The following is a 19,123-nucleotide window of genomic DNA, read 5'->3' as shown; positions in this document are numbered from 1 at the left end:
ATGCCTCATGTGAAAGGGGTCTGAGTAATTCGTGCACTTTTATTAAACTTCTGATTGCCGTTTTACACTATGTGGCTCATTTGGTTCTCTCCTTGCTTTATTTCCAAGTATTACAAGTTGAGGCTTTCATGAGGGTGTAATCAGACCCAAAGGGAGGTGTTCATTATCCCAGATGGAGACCATACAGATACACTAGCAAATTTTAACTCTCTTCTCGGGTAGAACGAGTCCATTTGATTTGGTAAGCGTATTTTATTGAATATAAGGTGGCGGATCACTGTGGTGTTACTATTTATGAAAAGCTTTCTGATGAAGTGTGGATGAACCTTTAATTGATCACTTTGGGACTGTCCCTGGTTCCTGCACATATTTATTTGGACTATTATGATAAACAATTCAGCCCTGGAAGGATTTACCCCCTTCCTGACCAGGCCATTTTTTGCAATATGGCACTGCATCGTTTTAACTGACAATGGTCATGCGACGTTGTACCCAAACAAAATTAATTTTCTCTTTTCTCCCACAAATAGAGCTTTCTTTTGGTGGTATTTGATCACCTCTGCGGTTTTTATTTTTGCGCTATAAACAAAAAAAGATTGACAATTTTGAAAAAAACTATTTTTTACTTTCTGCTTTAATACATATCCAAAAAAATATATAAAAAAAACTAATTTATTCATCAGTTTAGGCCAGTATGTATTCTGCTACATATTTTTGGTAAAAAAAAAATCGCAATAAGCGTAAATTAATTGGTTTGCGCAAAAGTTAGTCTACAAAATATGAGAAAGGTTCAGGGACTTATTATTATTATTATTTAATTTTTTTGTTTTTAATGGTAATGGTGGGCGATCTGTGATTTTTGTTTTCAGCAGGACTGCGACATTGCAGCAGACAAATCTGACCCTAAGTGACACTTTTTGGGAACCAGTGCTATAAAAATGTACTGATCACTGTATAAATGGCACTGGCAGGGAAGGGGTTAACACTAAGGGGGCGATCAAGGAATTAACTGTGCTCCCTGGGAGGGGTTTCTAAGTGTATGAGAGACAGCCTGCCTGGGAGAAGAGAGGGATCGCTGTTCCTGATCACTAGGAACAGCAGATCTCGCCTTCCCTGTCAGAACTGGGATATGTTTGTTTACATTGACAGATCCCTGTTCTGGCTCTTTTTCCCGCCCTGGGCGCGTGCCCGTAAAAGCCAGTGCACGAACCAACGTACCAGTACGTCGATTCTCGCATCAAGCCAACTTGCCGCAGTTTAACTGCGGCGGCTGGTGGGCAACTGGTTAACTGTTGATTATTGTTGTATTAGAGCTGAACTTTTGTCTATAGGCTGCACTTTCCTCAACCGTATGCATGAGTTATCTGCCTGCATATAGTCTATAACTAGTGAAGAAGACCTAAAGACCCCACAACCTGGGGTTATTGTGCAGGACAAGTTGTACCTGTTTTCTGTGGGAACTAGGTGCTTCTTAGATTTGTCATTTCAGGGTATCAATTTATGTCAATGTGTGTCCTGACTTGCCCGTGCCAAATGTTGTTAGTTACCAGTACCAGGATCATCTTATAATGTTTTTTTTTAATCTGATGGCAGTTTCTGTGAAAACTGTGATAGTTTTAACGTTTTGGCTTCCTGACAAATGGGCCAGAGCATGAAGGTTGAATATCTGGCTTCCAGTAATGGAATTTCACCTTCTCCGTTTGAATGTCACAGCCACTCTCCTGATGATATTCTGTTCTATTATTTCTGGCGTTCATCTCACAATGGCCCTAATGGAAAGAGCCAGGATCTTGCCAACCCTTTTTCACATTTGGAATCAGGTACCAATGTGTTATATTAGAGGCGCTTCCTATTTATGCTGTAGCTAAGTAAGCACTCTTGTCTATCATCTGCTTGGCTACAATGGCCTTCTTATGTTGAGGCTGAATTTATCAGCATCCTAAGCCTTACTACTTTGCAAATCAATTGGCATTTCTTAGAGGAATCTCGTGTGTTGAGGAGCAATTACCAGATAATTATGCAAAAAATTAGATTTTTAATAAAACATTAGTGAGAGATTACTTCTGTCATGCAGCTTACAAATGTACAATGTGATTCTCTCCTGATTTGATACCCGTAGGTAGAGGTTATAGCTGTGTTTTGTGACATGCTGGAAAGGCATATTTGTGTATATCATGCAGACACCAGTGTGTTTTTTTCCAAGCAGTTTATTCCTCAAACCACATCTAGCTGTTTACAATTGATAGATGTAGTGTAGCTATTTGATGCCACATGTGTGGAGGGTGGTATAGCAATAACTTCAATATGGGAAAATACTGAAACCTCAGGGTTAGTTTTCTGGGGGTTTTCACTACATGGGTATTTACCTCCTTTATAGTTTTCAGTTTAACAGTTTTAGAAAATGAATTATCTTGTGGTTTTTACCATTTGGGTTGCACAGCATACTGAACATTTTAAAAGTAATTTTTTTTTTGTCACAGGAAAGTCAATTTACATTTTAGATACTTGTTGCCTTCGTTTTATTAGAATCACCTCTTTGCTGCCATTACAGATGTAAGGTAAGAGGTGTCTACCAATTTTACACATCTAGAACCTATATTTTCTCTGGTCAAATTTGCTGTAGATCTGTCTTGTTGGAGACTGCTGGACAACAGCAATTTGTTGCCACAAGGTGAAAAATTGCTTGTCCGGTGCTTAAAGGTACAAATCCCATAGAACACAGATGAATATGTGAGAGTTTTGCTTCACAAGATAAAGGGTAATGTTATATACAAATAATTAAAAAATACAGTAACATTCCTATATTGGCAAAACAAAAATCCCAAATGGTTAGATATTAGCAAAAATAAAAATATAGGTCAGTCAATGCCATGTTTCTAAATGTAGATGATGGCAAAAAAAATGCACAAAAGCGAAAACTCTATCCACTACACCTTGCAGTTGTTGGCATTCTGAGAGGGTATGTCACATAGTTCCCAAAACAAACTGGTGCACTGGCACAGTGTAGTTAATCGCAAGCTTTTTTTACTGTTAAAAAAAAAAGATACTAATTTTACTCGCCTATTAAAGTGGTTGTAAAGTCAGAAGGTTTTTTTTTATCGTACATTACGGGACGAAGAGCCATAGTAATTACTATGTGGGTTATATATAACCCCTCCCACTACTGGGAGTACCTCAGTTTTTTTTCCAGTGTCTTAGGTGTTGGTCACGAGTAAGGATGTGCTGTGCTGAGCTCCACTGGAATATTCCTTGCTGGGGCAGGCTATGCAACTGGATCTATTCAAAGTGTCTTTTCAGGCCGAATTGAATGGTACCCGGGCCTTGTGGCGGAAGAAACCAGGTTTAGCCCGTAACGCTTCTCTTTTTAGAGAGCTGGACCTCGGGATCCAGTGCTTTTGGTTTTTTCAGCCATAAAGTTTTCCTGCCAGGGTGCTTTATGGGTCCAGGGGTGTGGATCGCCCAATAAAAAGGGTCTCCGGTCCCTGAAGGTTTTTTAACGGAGCCCACTGTGAGGGGTGAAAATTGGGTCTGTCGGTTTTACCACAGAATCCCTGCCTTTGGATAAGGTAAGTGGAGATTCCTAAGGAATTTTTAATTTTCCTATGGATTGTCTCCTTTAAAAAGTAAATGTCATGCCTAAAGTCACCACTGGGGGCTGTATAAAGCATGTACCTTGTCATGCTTTCCTAAGATCGTTCTGTGTCAGTAGAAGCTGCAAACTTTCTTCCGGCTAGCAGTCCCAGGCCTCCGGTAAAATGTTGAGGGGGGATTTCTTTCAAAAAGACACCCCCCACCTAGGCAGAAGCGCTCCCCCTCTGCCGGGATGGGTAGGGGAAAGTCAGAATGATTGGCGGATGCCACTCCATTCTCCACCGCTTCCTGTACGTCAGTTTGTCACAGCTCTCTTCCTCGCCGTCCCCTCCCCCACATACACACCGATCCTGTTGGATCGGAAGCTCGCGTGGGAAGACTCTTTTTTTTTTAAAAGAGGAAGGGGGGGTGGTGGATAGACGAAGGGTGCACTGCGTTAGCGTGCGGCAATGCCCAGCACCAGAGTACATTTAAAAAGCTCAATTTTGCTGACGGAGGGACACGAGCAGAAGGGCGTATGTAAGTGGTGACACGGGCATTCCCTTGGCACATTTACTGAAGCATCAGGCTGAGCATGGATAGCGGCAGTTGCTGGACTATTTGCTCAAGCAGTGGGTGCAATTCCTTCTGGTAGTACCTCTGCATTTGTGCATCGTCATCGTGCATGGTCAGAAGGGGAGGTAGAAACACCCCAAAATAGGGCTCAAAAGTGTCTCCCTCAAGCTCGAAGAAGCTTAGTCTCATCTCTACAATGGCATCCTCCCCTGAGAGATCTGAGGTGGTTGGTCAAAGTGAGCCATCGAGGCCGTCAAATGTTGCAACTGTTTCCAACACTGCAGCCCCTGTTTATATTACTGAAGAGGTTTTTTCCTCAGCTATGATAGGATTGGAGGAAAGGTTAGCGGCTTTAATCGCATCTTCCCGGAGTGGGACAAAACGCCAGAGATCCCCTTCCACTACCCGGGACCCTCAAACAGAGGAACTGGGGGCGGGAGAAGACGAATTTCCCTCAGGGGACCGTAAAGAGGCTGATGACTCCTCTTCTGAGGGGTCAAATGTGAAAGGACCTCCTTCAGCTTCACAATCTGAAAGATTGATGGTCTTACTGAGTTGGTCCGCTCCACTTTTATGCTACCCTTAACTGAGTTTCGCTAAAGCCTCTTCAAGCTGTGCATGTCTTTCCTGTCCATTCATTGCTGGAACAGCTTATGTATTCCTAGTGGGATCACCCACCATTTTTTTCCTCCCAAAAAGTTTTCAACACTTTATCCTATGGAAGAAAAATTCACTAAAAAGTGGGAGATACCAGCAATTGACGCTGCTATATCCTCTGTGAATAAAAGTTTGACTTGTCCGGTAGTCAATGCACAAATGCTTAGGGATCCAACGGATAAAAAATTGGAATTCCTGTTAAACACATTTTCTCTGGCAGGTTCAGTGACCAATTGCGGTGGCAGCATTAAGATGTTAATCCTTGAAAGACCAGTTTAAGCAGGTGCTCAAGGTTATCCCTGATCAGCAGGCCCAGGATTTAGCCGAGCTACAAGGTGCCTTATGTTTTGCAATAGACGCTATGAGAGATTCTATTTTTCAGGCCTTACACTTGGGCTGGTACATATGCGTAGAATACTATGGTTGAAAAATTGGTCAGCCGAAGCACCTTGCAAAAGCTCCTGGCTAGTTTTCCTTTCTGCGGTGAACGGCTGTTTGGGGATGAGCTCCTTTTCCAGTGCCAGGAGCATCAGCCTCCAGGCAGTCACGATGGCCTCCGCCGTCAAGTTCAAGAGGTAAACCTCAGGGTCAACCCCAGGGACAAAAGAAGTCCTGGGGGAGGAAACCTACAAAACAAAATACTAAAGCCTCCTTATGAAGGAGCGCCCCCACTCGCTCGAGTGGGGGGAAGACCTCTGCAGTTCTCAAGGGTCTGGCAGGAAGAGTGTCGAGACAAATGGGTGACTTCCTCAATAGCTCTAGGGTACAAGCTAGAGTTCCGAGAGTCCCCTACTCCTCGTTTTCTCAAATCAAACGTTCCCAAGGATCCAATGAAAAAGGAGTCTCTCTTTCAAGCATTGGACCGTCTTTTGTCTCAAAAGATCTCGGTGGTCCCCATGCAAGAACAGGGGTTGGGGTTTTATTCAAACCTTTTCATGGCCAAAACAAATGGAGATGTTAGACCCATTCTAGATCTCTAAGATCTAAACCCGTTCCTGAATATCTGCTCTTTTCGCATGGAGTCAATCCGATCAGTAGTCTCCATCCTACAAGGAGGAGAACTTCTGGCGTCAATCGACATCAAGGATGCATACCTCCATGTGCCTATTTTCCCCGCTCACCGGAAATATCTGCGTTTCGAGGTAGAAAATCTTCATTTTCAGTTTGTAGCTCTGCCTTTCAGTCTAGCTACTGCACCTCGAGTGTTTACAAAGGTCCTGGCCCCCACCTCTAGCCAGATTAAGGGCCCAAGGTATAGCTTACCTAGACGATCTGCTCTTGATAGAACAGTCAGTAGCCCGCTTAGACCAAAGTATAGTTACCACAGTCAACTACCTGGAATACCTAGGTTGGATTATACCTAGAGAAATTTACCTTAAAACCATCAAGGAGATTAGAATACTTGGGTCTGATCAAAGATACAGCCCAGAAAAGGGTATTCTTGCCCCAGGCAAAGATCAGTGCCATAAAGGAACTGATTTAGGTGGTCAAAGCAAAAAAAAATTTTTCTATTCGGCTTTGCATGAGGTTGTTGGGAAAGATGGTGGCTTCATTCAAGGCCGTTCCTTATGCTCAGTTTCATTCGAGGCTGCTGGGAACAAGAAAGTCCAAGCTCTAGATTTCCCAATGTATGTCTCCAAAAGTGCGCCAGAGTCTGTTGGTGGTTGATGACCAAGAATCTGCAAAAGGGAAAGTCCTTTCTTCCAGTTACCTGGAAGGTGGTAACAACAGATGCCAGCCTTTCTGGTTGGGGAGCAGCCCTGGAGGGGGCAATCGTCCAAGGGAAATGGTCCAAGTCAGAAATGGCCTTGCCCTTAAACATTCTAGAGATTCGGGCAGCGTGCTTGGCCCCGAGGTCCTGGATGTTCAGGTTACGGAATTGTCCTTTCAGGATCCAATCCGACAATGCCTCAGGCATGGCTTATATCAATCACCAAGGGGGCACAAGAAGTCGTGCGGCCCAGAGAGAGAGGAATCCTATCCTAACTTGGGCAGAAAACAATGTACCTTATCTATCGGCATTCTTCATTCCAAGGATAGAGAATTGGCAGGCGGACTATTTGAGTCGCCGGCAGTTGTTCCCGGGAGAATGGTCCCTTCACCCCGAGATTTTCCTGGCAATATGCCAAAGATGAAGGATCCCGGACGTAGATCTGTTTGCGTCCAGGTTCAACAAGAAGATCGACAACTTTGTGTCAAGAACAAGGGATCCGCTAGCATGCGGAACAGATGCCTTGGTGGTCCCGTGGAATCAGTTCTCACTGATTTATGCATTCCCTCCTATTCTGCTGCTTCCATGACTTCTTCGCAGGATAAAGCAGGAAGGGAAGTCGGTGATTCTTGTGGCCCAGAAGATCTTGGTATGCAGAGATCATAAGGATGGGACTCATGGACCCTACCACCACGTCCAGACCTACTCTTGCAAGGTCCAGTATTCCATCCTACCTTACAAAAGCTAAATTTAACGGGAAGAAACGTGAGCTGTGAGGTTCAGTGGTATCTACCTTGATTAATGCAAAAAAGCCGGCCTCTAGAATCATATATTATAGAGTCTGGAAGGCATGTTTCCTGGTGTGAATACAAGGGTTGGCATCCCAGAAAGTATGCCATAGGTAGAATCCTTGACTTTTTGTAGATGGGGTTAGAAATGAGGCTGACCTTGAGTACTATCAAAGGCCAGGTCTCGGCCTTATCGTTATTGTTTCAACGACCACTTGCTTCTCATTCTTTGGTCCGTAGCTTTATACAGGGGGTAACGCGGCTTAATCCACTGGTTAGGTCACCCCTGAACCCTTGGGACCTGAATTTAGTTCTGTCGGCATTACAGAAACAACCTTTTGAGCCGATACAACATATTCCCTTGGTCCTTTTGACAAGGAAACTATTTTTTTTCTGGTAGCCATATCTTCTGCAAGAAGGGTATTAGAGTTGGCTGCTCTTTCTTGTCAAGAGCCATATTTAATTATTCACAAGGATAGGGTAGTATTGTGTCCTCATCCTAACTTTCTACCGAAGGTAGTGTCAGGTTTTCATCTAAACTAGGATATTGTTCTACCTTCATTTTTTCCAGAACCCTGTTCTACGGAAGAAAAATCACTGCATTCTCTAGATGTGGTGAGAGCAGTCAAAGTCTACTTGAAGGCAACTGCTCAGATTCGAAAAATTTATGTTTTGTTTGTGTTGCCGAAAGATCCTAAAAAAGGACAGGCAGCATAAAAATCGACTATTTCTAAATGGATTCGGCAAGTAATTGTTCAAGCTTATGGTTTGAAGAGGAAGATTTCACCCCCTCAAATCAAAGCGCAATCCACCAGGGCTGTTAGTGCTTCGTGGCCAGTACATCACCAAGCCTCCATGGCTCAAATCTGCAAGGCCGCAACTTGGTCTTCAGTCCGTACATTTACCAGATTCTTTCAGGTTGATGTAAAAAGGCATGAGGATATCGCCTTTGGGCGCAGTGTGCTGCAGGCAGCAGTATAAGTCCTCTGGTCTCATGGTGACCTACTTTTGTTGTGTCTCCCTCCCCTCAGTTGGAATTGCTCTGGGACATCCCACATAGTAATTTGGCTCTGTTTCTCGTGATGTACGATAAAGAAAATAGGATTTTTATAACAGCTTACCTGTAAAATCCTTTTCTTGGAGTACATCACGGGACACAGAGGTCCCTCCCCTCTTTTAATATACGTATATTGCTTTGCTACAAAAACTGAGGTACTCTCAGTAGTGGGAGGGGTTATATAGGGATTGGACTTCCTGTCTTAGGGTGTGCCAGTGTCCATCACCTAAAGGTAGCCTATAACCCACAAAGTAATTACTATGGCTCTGTGTCCCGTGATGTACTCCAAGAAAAGTATTTTACAGGTAAGCTGTTATAAAAATGCTATTTTTTATCTTAATGCATGCCCACAAGTGTCTCAGCCATCTCTCCCTCCTGATTGGCTGAGACACAGCGGCGGCACCATTGGCACCCGCTGCTGTCAATCAAAGTCAGCTAGCCAATCCGGAGAGATCTCAGGCGGGGCCGGACTGCAGCTCTGTCTGCATGGACACACATCTGCAGCTCGGCTTGAGTGCCTCCATAGCAAGCTGCTTCCTGTGGGGGCACTCAACAGGTGGAAGGGGCCAGGAGCACAGAAGAGGGACTTGAGAAGAGGAGGATCAGGGCTGCTTTGTGCATATCCACTGCGACAGAGCAGGTAAGTATAACATGTTATTTTTCTAGAAGAAAAAAAACGAGACTTTGCAAACACTTTACAAACACTTTAAAGGAAAATGAGCGTGTAAGAACCTGAAGCCGTGCTCGGACCTTTTCCTCTGAGGCCTGCCCCTGGTCCGCTTGCTGGATGGATAAAGGGGTGTGCTCTTGCCCAAGTATCTGATTGGAGCTCCAAGCTGTGCTTTAATTATGTCCACAATTCTCTGATTTTTGGTAGCTGATTGCATCAGAACTTATTTAGGAGTTCCATGCCATAGAGCAGGGATCCTCAAACTATGGCCCTCCAGCTGTTGCAGAACTACACTTCCCATGAGGCATTGTAAAACTCTGACATTCACAGACATGACTAGGCATGATGGGAATTGAAGTTCCTGAACAACTGGAGGGCCGCCGTTTGAAGACCCCTGCCATAGAGGGTAAATACTTTTTGTAATCAGAATTTTTTTTAGCCAACATTGGACAAATGTGAAAACTTGTGTGTTTAGTACTGCATGGTCATAGACAACAGATTCTGTGAGACAGATCAGATTTGTATGTTGTTGTTTAATGAGATAAATATATAAATTCTTGTTTATGTAAGCTAACAAATATGTGGCACCTAACCGTTTAAAAATTCCTCCTCCTTGCCCTCATTAGGGAGATATTAATTGATTTTTGGCTCACTCACATGTATTACATAGATTCACAGTTTGTCTCACCAATATTCTGTTGCTGAATAAATCTGCTGTTTGATTTAGTCCTCAGCAATTAGGCATATCAGTGGTAATGGAGTGTATTGTTGCAGCCCATTATACCATTTAAGACCTTGTTCCTTTACTAGGCTAGCAGCAGTGAAATAGCTCACACAGTTCCATATCCTGAAGTGCAACCAAGCATAATGTATGAATACAACAATGCAAAGTTGTGTTTTAAGATTAATTGAGTTGTTAATATTTCATGGGGGTAAAGTGATCACTAGCGAGCGTAGAATTAGCTTCAGCATGCTTTAATAGATGGTTATATAGGCTTGTTAAAAAAAAAAATATATAGATATATAGATATATAGATAGATATATATATATATATATATATATATATATATATATATATATATATATATATATCTCTATATATATATATATATATCTATATATATATATATATATCTATATATATATATATATATATATCTATATATATATATATATTTATATCTATATATATAAATAATCTATAAAAGAAAACTTATGTATTTGCATCCGTCCTAAAATACAAACTACTTTATATGAGATAATCAAACCTTGCTGTGAAAGTTGACCATATGTCAGAAGAAAGGTATCGGGAGCTTCTGGCTAAATCAGTTTACTTAACTGAGTTTTCTGGTTAAGTAAAACATTGCATGTAAAACGGGTCTCTGCAGACGCCCTGTTTTATTTCTACATATTATGTGTATGTACACAACTGTACTTTCGGTATATGCAGGCTTCCTTCACATGATTGGACAATGGAAAAAAGTTGCTAGGGCTGCCCTACAGTGCCTTGAAAAAGTATTCATACCCCTTTTCCACATTTTACAACCAAAAACGTAAAATGTATTTTTTTGGCATATTATGTGATGGTACAACACAAAGTGGCAGATAATTGTTAAGTGGAAGGAAATGATAAATGGTTTTCAATTTTTTTTTACAAATATCTGAAAAGTGTGGCATGCATTTTGTAGTCAGCCCCTTTATTCTGATACCTCTAACTAAAACCTTGTGGAACCAATTGCCTTTAGTAGTCACCTAATTCGTAAATAGAGTCCACCTGTGTGTAATTTAATCTCAGTATACATACAGCTGTTCTGTGATGCTCTTAGGGGTTTGTTAGAGGACCTTAGTGAATGAACAGCATCATGAAGGCCAAGGAGCACACCAGACAGGCCAAGGATAAAGTTGTGGAGAAGTTTAAAACTGGGTAGGTTATAAAAAAATATCCCTAGCTCCAAGCACTGTTCAATCCATCATTCGAAAATGGAAAGAGTATGACACAACTTAAAACCTACCAAGACATGGCTGTCCACCTAAAGTGACAGGCCGGGCAAAGAGGGCATTATTCAGAGAAGCAGCCAAGAGGCCCATGATAACTCTGGATGAGCTGCAGAGATCCACAGCTCAGGTGGGGAATCTGTCCACAGGACAACTATTTAGTTGTGCACTCCACAAATCGGACAAGAAGGAAGCCATTCTTGAAAGAAAACCATAAGAAGTCCCGTTTGCAGTTTGCAAGAAGCCATGTGGGGGACACCGCAAACGTCTGGAAGAATGTGCTCTGGTCAGATGAAACCAAAATTTTACTTTTTGGCCTAAAAGCAAAACGATGTGTATGGCAGAAGACTAACACTGCACATTACCCTGAGCACCCCATCCCCACTGTGAAACAGGGTGGTGGCAGCATCATTTTGTGGGGATGCTTTTCTTCACCAGGAAGAGGGAAGTTGGTCAGAGTTGATGGGAAGATGGATGGAGCCAAATACAGGGCAATCTTAGAAGAAAATCTGTTAGGCCGCTTTCACACTGAGGCGCTTTACAGGCGTTATAGCGCTAAAAATATTTGCCTCTGCTGTCATTCCAGTCTGCAAGCCAGAGGGTGCCCTGGTGGGACATTATAAAAAAAAGTCCTGCAAGCAGCATCTTTGAGGTGCTTTAGGAGCGGTGTATACACCGCTCCTAAAGAGCCCCTGCCCATTTAAATCAATGGGCAGCGCCGCCAAAGCACCTCAGCAGCAGCGCTTTGCGGACACTTTTAACCCTTTTTTGGCTGCTAGCGGGGGTTAAAAGCACCCTGTTAGTGGCCGAAAAGTGCTGCTAATACAACGGTACAGCACCGATTTACCGCCGACGCCCCAGTGTGAAAGTACCCTTAGAGTCTGCTAAAGACTTGAGACTGGGACGGAGGTTCACCTTCCAGCAGGACAATGATCCTAAACATACAGCCAGAGCTTCCATGGAATGGTTTAGATCAAAGCATAATTTGTTTTTTAAAATGGCCCAGTCAAAGTCCAGACCTAAATCCAATAGAATCTGTGGCACAGATGCTCACAGACACTCTCCATCCAATATCTGACAGAACTTGAGCTATTTTGCAAAGAAGAATGGGCAAGAATTTCACCTCTAGATGTGGAAAGCTGGTAGAGACATCCCCAAAAAAGACTTGCTAAAGGTGGTTCTACAAAGTATTGACTCAGGGGGGCCGAAATACAAATGCTCGCCACACTTTTCACATATTTATTTGTAAACAATTTTGAAAACAATTTATCATTTTCCTTCCACTTCACATTTATGTGCCACTTTGTTTTGGTCTATCACATAAAATCCCAATAAAATACATTTACGTCTTTGGTTGTAACATGACAAAATGTGGAAAATTTCAAGTGGTATGAATACGGTGTCAAGGCACTGTAACTCACCCACTCTGTGAGACACCATTATTTTGTTAGTGGCCTTAGGATTGGCTTGTTCTCCTCTGGAAGAATTGTTTTTTTGTTTTGTTTTTTTGTTTGGTTAAAAAGAGACAAAAAACAATCTCTTCTTTTTTTTTTTTCTGATGCTTACTTGCAGATATGACTGCTTGATGTACATGACTAGCAGTTTACAGATCAGTTACCCTTGATGTATACCTCGGGACCATACATGGACCCCACTGTGTATGTGGCTGACCTTTTATTTTTTGCTTTGGGCACTCAGTCCTAGGTAAGACCAGTTTTCCTTTATCACTGATTCCTGGTTCTTATTAGTACAGTGCCCTGTGCAGCACACTATAAATTTTTTTAGACAGAGGATTTGGAAGTTATTCACTTTACTGTAGTAACCATTGCCATTTCTAATTGAATGTTTTTCTGCGCAAATTGGCGCTTTCTCCCCTCCTGTTTAGACTTCGTCTAACATGGGTGAGGTGACTGCGATACGAGTCCTTGATAATGCAATCCCACCAAACTTGTCTACTGTCAACTCATGCAGTATTTTACTGTACTCATGCTGCCATCTTCTGTATCCAGGCACACAAAATTCCATCCATTCCGACCTCCATTCCCTGAGTATCGCACTGCGGGTCCCCTTACTTAGCAATGACACTTTTACAGGTGCAAGGGAGCTGTGACAAAAGGGTCAAGGCGTTCTGCAGATGGCCTAAAGGAACCTCAAACCACGGCTCAGAGTGATGGCTGTTCCCCTGTCCCAGACCAGTGTTCTATTATGAGACTACTCCCCTTATCTGGCTCTAGCTTCCATTTAGCCAAACTTAAAGATCCTATGGTAGAAAGTATTGAAGACCATGATTTTGTAGTGGAAACTAGAGGATTTTCCTTCACCTGCATTTAATGAGGTACAAGCTACGGCCTTGTGCTGTGGACAAACTAATTGGCACAGTGCACACTAGTCATTGCTTAGCAGCATCAGATTTCGCAGCCAAAACAAGCCCCTGTATGTACTAGAAGGCTGGCTTATTCAAAAGTATTTTCCCATACACAAATTGATTGGGCACTGCATCACGATTGGCCTAATCCTGAAAGGATATTCACTCATCCTCGGCTTTTTGTTGAGATCTATCCTATGGAAAAGGAATTTAAGAAAAAAAATGAGTTTCAGTCGTAGATCCCTTTTCAGTTCCCATTGATGGGAAAAAAAAGGCCGGCCTTTCCTTTGTCAAGGATGCTTGACAAAGGAATGCGGCCATTCGTCCACCAATGGCAAGCCTATTCTAAAACGTGTCGCATGCGTGTGACGTCATCACCGGGCGCCACGCTGTACTTGCTCTCCAAGCCTCGTTTGAGATCTTCGGCTCGGCCGGCCTTTTTCCCTTCCTAGAGGCTTCACACCATTCTATCAGTGAGCAGCAGCACGGCTGAACGGATGCTCTGGCATCCTACACATCTCTCCCTTCCTTCCCTGGAACCCCTATCTGTGCATCTGGGACATAACCTGGCTCCCAACCCAGCAGGATTTGTGTTGGACTGTTCGCTGCAAGAGACTGAACCTGGCTGCAAGAACTAATCCTCTTTGGACCTGGCATGCCCTGCAGGAACCGCTGTGACCTGTAGTTCCACCGCATCTCTCCAGCCCAGCCAACCGACCCTAATGCAACTTCTCCAACTTCCATGTGAGTGGATATTGTTGTTTTAATAAAATGTATTTATGATTTATACTCCGAGGCGCCCCTCTCCTTGTTGTTGTTTTAGCTTGCTGGACCCTGCTTTTGGTTCCTTTGGTGGCCGCCCTGACTGACCTCTTGTATATACTCCCAGTATATATGCATGAACTTACACATGCATTTTTACAGTTTTCAGTTTCTGGACTAATCGGTTTTACTTTCAAGGTAACTGTGCTTTGCGCCTTTTTACTTGTATTACACATAACCAGTGGGATGACTGGCCTCAGGTGATGCACAGGGATGAAACGCATCCTAAATACCTTCTACCTGAGGGAAAGGACATACCACCATTTCACATAGCACACAGGAACAGAGGTGAGGCTGTCAATTTTCTGGTGCTCCCTCCCCTGTCCCTTTTTCCTCTGGTGTTAGAAAAACTTGTCAGAAGTGAGTCAAACTGATAGCAGAGGAACAAAGCAGCTGACAGAAATTTCACTTGGTGCTCCTTATTGAGAAAAGTGCACACTATAGAAGAACATGCTTTGTTCATATTTCATGTCTGAGGTTTACAGACACTTTAACTCTTTACTGAAACAGTAAGGCACATGTACAGCTTTATTTTAAAGGTAGTGTTTCCCATATATTTATGTTTAGAACAAAAGGTAATTAAAAAAATAAATAAAAAAATACTGTTTTCCACTTGCAGCCAGCTCTCTGCTGCTTAGAAGAGCGTTGCTGTAAAATAAACTTGAAGTGCATTAAAGATCAGATTACATGCACAACTGTATGTAGGTAATGCACAAACTGCCAGCAAGCATACAGGCAGTAATGGACTTTCTTAAGGGTATCCTGAGAATTAAGCATCTTGGATTCTCCTCATTCGATATATTGTATATATTTTTACACATTTTGTTTAAGAAAAAAAAACATATGAAATATCCATGCACAAATAAAATGAAAATAAAATACAGCTGATAACCTTTATAGGTTGTCCTTTTAATAAGTTTATGACTGTTTTTATTAATGGGAAATATCTTTTTTGCTTCAGCTTGTAATAATAGTTTTTTTTTTTGTTTTTTTGTTTTTTTTTTTGTTTTTTTTTACTTTTATAGTGACTCTAGCTACATTGTGTTAACATTTCCGTTGTGCTTGTAGATTACTTTCTTATGCCTTTCATTGGAAATGATTCAATTATCAGTATTTGTTATGGATGATCTGGTCTGAAGTGAGATGAGCTGTACAAGTTCTAAGGGTCTTGAGTCCCTCCTCAACTTGTTATCAAACCTGCATCACTAAGCATTAGAAAGTTGTGCTTCTTGGTGCAGCGCTCATGGAACCCTTATGCATTATGTAGTTGTGTTTCTTAGTGCCTGACAAATTTCTTTCACTTCTCAAGCCAGAGCAAATAGTGAGAAATGCACACTTTGTTTTTCTTTTAACAGTGTTACTATGCTCCCTGACTGTAAAATATTTGGTTATTGGGGGGGGGGTGATATTTTAGTAGATTATAATGTTCTGTTTTATTGCATATAGCCAAAATACAGAAAACTCTTTAGGCTTATCTATAAACCTGATCAACCTTATTCAGAGAACTATGCAAGGATATGTAGACACTAAACCATATAAATTTATGTTTAGTGCATTTTTATTAGTCTTTCAGAAGTCACATTTAGCAGCATACATTTAAATTAACATGTACAAAAGATGTGTCACAGAAGTGAGAAATGGTGTACGATTGGGGTCATTTCTCCCTACTTATAAATCTATGAATCATTGTGATAGCTAATGTGTGTGTGAAAATATAATGGCGAAATAAAATGTATACTTCATAAAAGCTTTAATCGAAATCTATGGTGAATAAATAAATACACTTTAATTTTAAAACAACAGCATTGTAATAGCAATAAAAACAATAGTTTTGACAATCTAATATGAACCTGAAAAATCTCCTATCGTATTGTGAGTTCTGCCCGTCTGCTGGCCTTCTTTTTCCACAACTTCCTGGATTTCCTTCATGCTTTGCAGCTTCTCCTCTGCTGTTTACTTTTAATTTTCTAATGACTACCATGGTACCTTGATGCTTGCAAGGATTGATTCCTGTACCAACCCCACCCCCTGAAATGCCTCCTCTCAGTACCTCTGTAGTTCAGAAGGCAGGGTATGAAATTTGTGATACAGCAGGGCCTCCCCAAGGGCAAGGTGAAAACAGGGTCACAGAATCAAGGAAGTAAATTCAATATTGTTCAGATTAATAGGCGTAGACTAGAAATAATTAAAACACAATGTAGAAATTTAAAATTTTGACCAGCGTTTTGCTTTAAATTATCTTAATGATTATTGTTTTTAACATATTCATATGATTTTTTTTCTGTTCCAGTTCAAGATTGATGGAGAATGGTGGACTTGGATTGATTATGAGAAATTCCAAGAATTGATGCACTCATATGCAAAGAGTGGTGGAACTGCGACATTTACTGCTTTAGACTATGTTGCGAAAACTCCTAAATGGGCTTTGTTTGGTTCCAATGAGAGGGGATTTGATCCTGTAGAGACGCGTTTCCAGAGGAGAAATAAAGCAAAGGACATTTCTGGGTGCTAGGCACAATTCTCTGCTGTATTCACGATTACTTTGCCTTTGGCCTAAACTTCTGGCCACCATGTTTATTAGACCAAAAATGTTAAAGTAATAACATTTGGGAAAGCCCACATCCCTCATATTTTTAAAGTGAAAAAAAAAATTCTTTTTTGTTTTATTTTATTTGGTTTTGTTTTTTAGTCATTCTTTTTTGTGTTTTACCTCTGTTTGATATTTTAAACCCTGTTTCTAGCTTAATAAAAACAGAACTCTCATTCATATACCATACCTTGCTCCTTCGCTCATTTTTATGAAAAAAAAAATTTCATATTTTAACTATGATAGTTTTTCTGCTACGGCCCTTTTTATCAATCAGCCATATCTACATAAGGGATTAGATTAAAGTAAATTTTCCTCACGGATATGTTTTATTAGAATAAAGTATATGCTTACATTTTTCTGGCAATAGAAAAATTTGATTAAACATTGAGACATCTTCCTTTTTTAAATTATGTGCAGCTTAATTGAAAGACCTCTAAAGGTGCATTTGTCTAAATTAACAACCTTTTTCATAGTAAAAAAAAAAAAAGAATGTATAGCTCAAAATGCAGATGTATACATAACAAAACAGTGTGGCGCTTCCTAAATAACTACCAATATATCCTTAAAGAGAATAGATAATTAACTTGCGATAAAGTAAGATACTGAGTGCACAATCAAATATTTCTGTTCCCTGACTGGGAATAGTGAACAATACACAATAAAGAAATATACCTGTTCCCTATATGGGAATAATGAACAATAGACAATAAAGATAAAGTCCACACGCTCAAAAAAAAAAAAGAATTGAATAAAAATAAGAGTCCAAATGCACAAAAATAATCCTCAGTCTTCTGAAAAAAAACGCATAACACACCACCTGTGCATAAACGTTTAAAATACAAGTGCTCTCCTCCCCCTTAATAACCTAGACACTCATCTCACATTTTGACCCCTGTTTCACCAGAAGGTCAGAAAAAGCAGGTTCCCTCTCAGGGATATAAATGAATCAGCTGGTCATGGAGCTCCTATTCCGTCCGTGCTGCCTCCGGCTGATTAGATGGATACCAGCCAGTACAAATTCCCTCAATGGGGTCCGGTGCACATAGGAACAGAAAAGGCAAATTCTAGTGCTCTCTGTATATCAAAACGGTTTATTTCCTCATAAGAACGTTAAAACGTTACTCACAAACGCAGCACTTGAGCAGTGCGGGCTCAGGATGCATAGAAACGACAAGATGCTCGTGGGATGATGTTGCCACTGCGAGTTCTTCCCCCTATACGCATTACGTCAAATGGGCTACTACACCACCGTGACTTCTTCAGTAAGGGATTTTGTCACATCACCTACTACACATATCACTACATAGTGATTAAGGTTATTATCCTTTGGGCATTTTCTGTGTGTGCAGCAGCCAGGTGGGGTATTTTTCTTTTTTTTTTTTTTTTGTGGGATCTTGTTATATCATCTACTACTCATATCACTACCTAGTGATTAAGGTTAATTAATATTTGCGCTGATAGAAATTAGTGTTTTTACAAATTACAGATGTAGCATACAGTATGCTGTTACTGTATAAATCCGGTATAACTATAAAAACTTGTTTAGTTAATATTTGAAGCCCAATAGGAGCTGAAGGTTGTCTTTTCATATAAATCTAAATTCATTACCTTTTGGTTATTATGGGTTCCAAGAATACTTGTTTTTCTTATTTAGAAATTAAAGCAATCTAGTCTTTAAGTTGTAATGTTTAGCAACTATAAAAAGGAACTTTTTTTGGCAGATAACAATAGTAAAAAGTAAATGATCCTTTTAAGAATACACTTTATTGGTCCAGGTACAGTATATAATAATTTATACAATAATACAGTTCAACTGCAATAAAGTTTAAAAAAATCTCCTTTTTCTGCATGCATGTTATCAATTAAGTCAGAAGCTTTGACGTCCCTTTCCTGATATGGAAAAGCAATGGCTCTAATATGCATGGTTTCCTGGCTCGTATTGACAGTAGAGGCAGGAAAATTTTAGATTATAGGATTGTTTTAGATTGCTGCTTTTGGGCAACAGAGAAGGACTACGGATTCTTAGACATTTAAAGCAGAACTATGATGAAATATGTAGGGTGGGGCCACAAAGTGACACTGTCATACACAGTTACCGGCGATGGATCGGCTTTGGAGCATCTGCCTGGTTGGATTGTGTAAAGCGATACTGTGGATTTTACATGTTAGTGTACTACTTTGCTTTTAGTAAAGCGATCTGATTTTTACATACTATATTATAGCTTGTGCTCTGTGTGTTTCATCCTGGCTTGCTGGGGCTACCATCTGATGGTAAGTGGCCATGGAACACACTTCTGATTAGAGGCACTACCCACATAAAG

General features: G+C 41.0%; 1 protein-coding gene across 2 annotated transcripts in view; it reads left to right on the top strand.

Annotated features, from left to right (window-relative positions):
• LOC141128049 (S-adenosyl-L-methionine-dependent tRNA 4-demethylwyosine synthase TYW1-like) overlaps nucleotides 1–16,988 on the top strand; it is a 349,357-nt gene extending 332,369 nt beyond the window's left edge. For both annotated transcript variants that reach the window (XM_073615095.1, XM_073615094.1), the window contains exon 16: nucleotides 16,503–16,988. In XM_073615095.1, coding sequence (XP_073471196.1) covers nucleotides 16,503–16,724 — 222 coding nt within the window. In that variant the 3' untranslated portion in view covers nucleotides 16,725–16,988. The remainder of the gene's footprint in view (nucleotides 1–16,502) is intronic.
• Nucleotides 16,989–19,123: the final 2,135 nt, after the last annotated feature.

Source organism: Aquarana catesbeiana, linkage group LG02 (genome assembly GCF_042186555.1).
Source record: "Aquarana catesbeiana isolate 2022-GZ linkage group LG02, ASM4218655v1, whole genome shotgun sequence".
NCBI lineage: Eukaryota > Metazoa > Chordata > Amphibia > Anura > Ranidae > Aquarana > Aquarana catesbeiana.
Note: the sequence above shows the minus strand (reverse complement) of the source record. Positions and strands in the feature narration are given on the sequence as shown.